Here is a 6,406-nt window from a genome sequence, read left to right on the forward strand (position 1 = left end):
TGTATTTCCAGAAAGACAGTCATTGCTCAGTTATTTGATTTGAAAAATTAATCCTGATAATGCCTTTTGAGTTCCTTAAGTACTGTTCAGTCTTTTCTACGATGACTTTTACAGAACAAAGCCTAAGATTTCTACAGCAGATTAGTTTACAGATGACCCCTTTACACTTCCATTGGCCTGTGTGAATGCTTTAATACCTAGAGAACAGAGTTAAATAAATCTATTGTCTCAACTAGCAGGTTTATGCAATTCTTTTGAAATATTTTATTTATAGCTTCTTCTTTTTCTCCATAATTAAGAAACCAGAAGTCAAGTAACCCCATCATGTGTTGATCATAGCTTATAAATTAGTTCAAAGAAATCCACTTATAATTAGAGTTTCTTCTCTTTCTCCTTTGTTTTACAGAGCAAGAAGAATGTGTTAACTGCACAGATGAATGCAGAGTGCTTGGTCATTCTGACAGGTGTTGGATGCCACAGTTCCCTGCAGCCAGTCAGGCTGAGAATGCAGATTATCGCACAAATCTCTTTGTACCCGCAGTTGAAGCTAATGTTGAGACTGAGACATACGAAACTGTGAATCCCACTGGGAAAAAGACTTTTTGTACATTTGGGAAAGACAAGAGAGAGCACACTATTCTCATTGCCAATGTTAAACCTTACTTAAAAGCCAAACGTGCCCTGAGTCCTCTGCTTCAGGAGGTTCCCTCAGCATCGAGCAGCCCAACCAAGACATGCATTGAGCCTTGCACCTCAACAAAAGGACCACTGGATGGTTGTGAAGTGAAATCAGGAGCATTGGCTGAACCAAGCAGCCAGTACTTGTCAACTGACAGTCAGTATCTATCGCCTAATAAACAGTCAAAAGACGTTCCCTTCATTGCATCAGATCAGATGGCTAGGGCCTTTGCAGATGTGCATTCCCGAGTGAGCCGAGACTCGAGTGAGATGGACTCTGTTCTGGAACAGTTAGACCGTTCAGCCCGGGATCTAGGCAGGGAATCGGTGGATGCTGAGGAAGTTGTGAGAGAAATAGACAAGCTCTTGCAGGACTGTCGGGGAAGTGACCCTGTGGCCGTCAGAAAGTGAGGGGGAAAATAAGGACAGGCTGGCAGTTACGTTCCTCTTCTACTGATTAAAAGTAAATAAATAAATCCCCTGGTCGTAACAGATTTACAGGAATGAAGGAAGACCAATGCTGCTTTAAGGCTTTTAGTGAACATCTGAAGTGCCCACAAGTATGTTCTTTTCACTGCTCTTTCTTTTTGACAAATAACACTGGTTTCATTTTGACCAAACTTTCATTAGGACAGAATCAAGTACACTAAGAACAAAAGGAAAGAAGGAAAGACGGTGCCATTTTGACAATCTGATAGGAAGATGTGAGAAAGGTGGAATGGAAATATGTCTGATACTTTAAGACTGTCCTCAATAGCTGATGCTGACTTTACTGTTTACGTATAAACCCCAAGAAAAACAGGGTTGAATAATTCTAATCTGTGGTGGATTTCCAGCAGTCTCCGCAGGCTTCTACTAAAAGTCCTAAAATGAGTTCTTGTAGTAGTCCTAGCGACACCAAACATTAACATTCATTTGTGGTAAACACGTATGTACAAAGTTACCTGCCACAAATATGAAAAAAAAAGAACAAGAAAACAACAAAAAAAACCCCATTCCAGATCATTATTCAACAAAACATATCCTGATCATTAGTAAAACACTTCATATCGTATTAAGGTTAAATGTAAAATGATATAGTCCATCTTGTCCTGCACACACATAAGCTAATTCACTTGATAAAAAAAGAAAAAAAGATTTTAATATCTATTTAGCTTTTTAGTGTCCAACAAAACTATAAATATTTAGTTGTAAGTTTTAAAAAAAATGAAGTAAAATAAGGTTTAAAATAATATTTACCTTTAAGGGTAATATACAAAAGGAATTAACATTATTAACACTTTTTTATTCATTTGTGGACACTAAAATAGCTCAGGAAAGTGAAAATGTCTTAGACATCCACACAACTCACATGATCATTTAAATGTGCAAATGTAAGAAGATTCAGTGTGTTTACATCAAATGACATATTTTTATTGATTTATTGCAGATTCAGTGCATATGAGCCAAATTGTTGAGTGTATAAGAGCTATATTGTGTATTTTATTAAATTAATATATAGTTGTGTTGCAAAAATATTTGGGCTTATATTGTAAATGGCAAGTGTTGCCTTGGTAGCTGTCGAACTCTATGAGTTTTGTTTTTTCCTGCTTCCTTTTCCCCATGGATTGTGGGAAGCAGCGCCTCAGAGCAAAGTCTCTTGTCTAATGTATGGTCTACGAAGTACTGCAGTACATAATCTGTTCAAAATGTGTTTGAGTGAGCTGATGGAGCTAACTGAACGGCCTACAAATGCATCTATCAGTCATGGTTATGTGCAAGTCCTTGTAGAAGCTTCTATTGCAAACCTGTGTTTAATAACAAAAATTACACTAGAACCAACACCTGAAACCTCCTTGTTTATCTTCCAAACACATGAAGCCAGCCTGTTTAATGTAGGATATTTGATTGCTTCTTAAGAGTTGCCACCATTTTCAAAGGTTTGCTATAATGTTCATAGAGCTGAAAAACGTCAGTGCCAATATGGTATGGGCAGTATTTTATTTGATTCTTGAGAATGTGCAATTTCTTACTGCAGTTCTAGATATACACTGTTTATTTGGGGGGCTTGCTTTTACTTTGGCTTTCATTTGTTCTTAAAAATATTTCCAGAACAACTAGGGATATAGTTTCTATGTTTTTAAATTATTCTTCTAAGGATGTCTTTATTGAATTCGAAAAATTCAAAATTGTCTTCAGATGAAAGTTAAAAAAAACCCCAATTCATAATGAACTTGCACAGAACAAGAAGAAGCAGAAGAATAAAATATTTAGCTCAGGATGTGTCCCTTGGATACTTCAGGTACTCTGTTGTAAGTACCACTATGGTGCATTGTTTAAAAATGATGTATTTTGTTTATTAAATTTAATCTCTACTATATAAACATATATAAAAGAGGTTGGATATCTCGAATCCCACAAAGCCATAGTTTTCATCAGTTTGAGTAAATAACTAAGTAAACCCAATGCCCTGTTTTGATGTTGGGATTGCTGTTAAATGGTGATTTTAGCTAGTCAGTCCTACAATGAATTGTATTTGAGAGACAACCATTCTGACAGTTTGCTTTTAGCTCCTCCTGTTAAAAAAAAAGGATCTTGTACATGTTTTATCAAGTTACTCTCCATGTTTTGGACAATTTATGTATCTAAAATGTGGTGTTGTCTGTGTTATATAATTTTTTTGTTTTCTTTTAGGCCAGGAGACCCAAGATTGGTTTTGCTTGATAGCTTGATAGCTTGAAATTCCATAGTGGAGAGGATTTCTTATTGTTTGATCAGCCTCTTTTATGTATTTCTGTGGTGCCTATCACTTCAGTGTCTGTGCACCAAGTCTTTAGCTCTGCCAGTGAGATCCATTATTCAGCAAAATCTAAGCCAGTATGTAAATGCAGTCAAGTGATGGAGATTTGTGTATTTTATAAATGATTTTAACATTGAGTAACCAATTGTACAATTCATTGTATGTTTCTGAAGACATAAAACCACAACATTCTGAGAAAGGGCTGTGCCAATGTAAGAGGAATTTACCTTAAGGCTCTCTGTCACTAGTGATTTACTAGCTTTAGTTGTTTAACATGTTATCTGTATTTAGTAGCGATTATTTATTTACCACTCTGAGGTAATTCAGAATTCATGACTCATAGCTTTATAGAAGAGTTTAGGAAATCTTGCTTTTATTTAATTTGGCTGACAACTGCCTTGTGTTGTAGATCTCTAGCATACTGCTTCCAATAAGAATATCCCAGGTTAAAAATTCTGTTTCACAATCTAAAATGGATGCTTAACAAATGAATAAACCAGCAGAGCTTATACAATATGAGTTTTGGTAGTTTAGTCAAAATTACCATGATTGTGTGTGAAGGAAGTACTACACACAAAAGAAGGTATTTTTTTCTCCATGGTATCTCTGCTATCACCACTGGAGAAAGAGGGAACAATGAAAGATATGAGTTATTCCCTTCATTCCTTATGTATATGTTTTATAAGACTAAAAGAAAATATCTGCCACATAATTATGAAGAGAATGATTGAGTTAAGGGAGGCAAGATAAGTAACCACTAAAATTGTACTGTACACTGTGAATAGTGAATAAGAAAATCTATCTTTTTTTATTCATGAAAGCAACTGGGAGTTCCTTAAACAACTGGCCAATCAAAACAGGACATAAAATCACAACTTCATTTTCTTTTATTTTTTTTTCCCCCTTTTCCGTTTTTTCCAGGGTATATTTATCGGAAATAGATTCTCCTGAACTGTGATTTGCCACTTGAGAATATAGGTTTCCCAGTCCAAGTTACACCTAGAAGTCAAATATTGCTCATCGTAGAGCAGGTTGCATCATTCAGACAAACTTTCAAGCTGCTTGCTGTCCAATGGAAGGGAAATTGCTGAGGTCAAGAAGGAGTCTGAAGTCTAGCATAATATATGCCCATTCATTACTGTTTAATTACTTTCTTTTGACATTAGGCAGTGATTATTATTGCATTAATGCAAATGGGAGTTTTGGCTATCAAGATTTGTTGATTTGAAGTGTAATTGAATGAAACTTGATTAAGGTTTTGACTTCTCTGGCCCAATTGTTATACAGGTTGGCATTTGCATTTATCAGCCCCTGTCTCCCCATATGGCTCAAAGTTGCACCAATGACTGGTGAATGACACAAAAACCAAACAAAAGCAGCATACATTGTATGGATTATCTCAACCGCTATTGTTTAATGGCTGTGTTTAATGTGACCTATCTGGAAAATGAGGACTACAAATAAAAAGCAATTACTAATAGTGGTGTTGCCTGCTTTTGCATTCATTAACACAGAAGAAATGTGTTAAACACTGCATACCACAGGGAGCCTGATAGTAATTACTTTGGAAAAGCAACTTGTGGCAATGCGGCTGTTACAGCTAGTTATCAGTTCGCCAAAAAAATGACAGTTCCTGCTCCATTTATTAGAAATGTGTAACCATTTTCTCTCAACAGGAAGGTGGTGAAGTTTTCATCAAGCTGGGTAGGTTTATCTTTTAAGCAGCTGATGTGCTGAATCTCTACAGGCTGTTATTTGCTCATAGGAACAGTGCTGAATAAAGGATAGCTTGGTTTAGTACACTGGTGTGAGTTCATCAAAAGCATTATAAATGAGGTTATAAGTTCTCAAAGACTGCCAGCCCAATGTGAAAGATCAAAACACTCCTTGAGTATACAAGTGGAGGAAAAAATCTGAAGAATGTAAAAGGTTGGATTTTTTGTGGTTTTGTTTTGCTTCATTGTTTTTTGTTTTTCTTTTTTTTTTTAAACTTGTCTTTCTTAAGAGACTGAGTAATAGAGGTAAATAATTTCATGTTGCTGTAAACAGCAGGACAAAATGCTGGGAAAAAACATTACTAAGTTTTGTCTGATTGCTTGAGTTTTTTGTTGTAATTTAACATTTTGTTAACCTCTCTTTTTTTTGTTTGTTCTTTTTTCTATTTGAGCATCATAATCAATCCCTCAGAATACAGGGCCCTTTCTGTCTGCCTCTGTGTGACTGAAGCAATGACATACCAAATACTGTGAAGCCTCCACAGTGGGCTTTTTTTGGTTTATTTGGGAGGTTCGGTTTTGGATTTTTGTGTTTGGTTTTTTTTGTGATTTTTTTTACCAATAATTGAGTAAATAAGCTTTGCTTTTGACAGCTAAATAGATTTTTTTGTTTGTTCAGAATACGACAGGTATATAGATATGAGCTAGTCCTGTAGGCAGAATTAACTTTTACCCATTGCATATTTTCTACAAGTTTCTTTGCCTGAAACCAAACCAGCCTGCATTTAATTATCTGGCTGTCCTAGGCACAGAACCCCCCTATTGTTCTCTTCCCTTGTCCCCGCTACATATATTTGTCTTCCTACAGGCTGAATTCCAAAATCTAGCAAGCTACTGTCTGTACAGAGTCCTGCCAGAATGTACTCACTGGACATGGGATGTTGCTGTCTTACTGTCTTCATCTGTGTGTAATTCAGAGCTTGGCTGGATTCGCAGTATATGTAGAACAAGTCATAAACCATCCTGGCTTTTCTTTATCCAGAATACAGAGTCATTGATTTCTCATTTGGAAAGTGGCCAGTCTGTCAAATAGAGATTCTAAGATCTCCTTTAAGCCAACCACGTATAACTGCTTCAGGGTGTTCACTCATGGGATAAATACCCTATCCTATCCTTTATTGAGTCTAAGACATGAAAGCAGCTGAAAGCTTATTTCTTCAGTTAGTAATGTTTC

The 6,406-nt window shown here is 36.1% G+C and overlaps 1 protein-coding gene across 1 annotated transcript; it reads left to right on the forward strand.

The window, feature by feature from the left end:
• The first annotated feature begins 471 nt into the window (after positions 1-471).
• LOC104547416 (protocadherin-17-like) lies at positions 472-1,631 on the forward strand. The gene has a single exon (XM_010193085.1). The coding sequence runs from the start codon at positions 472-474 to the stop codon at positions 1,087-1,089; it is 618 nt and encodes a 205-aa protein (XP_010191387.1). The 3' UTR covers positions 1,090-1,631.
• The last annotated feature ends 4,775 nt before the right edge of the window (positions 1,632-6,406 follow it).

Source organism: Mesitornis unicolor, unplaced genomic scaffold (assembly GCF_000695765.1).
Source record: "Mesitornis unicolor isolate BGI_N332 unplaced genomic scaffold, ASM69576v1 scaffold44179, whole genome shotgun sequence".
Taxonomy (NCBI): domain Eukaryota; kingdom Metazoa; phylum Chordata; class Aves; order Mesitornithiformes; family Mesitornithidae; genus Mesitornis; species Mesitornis unicolor.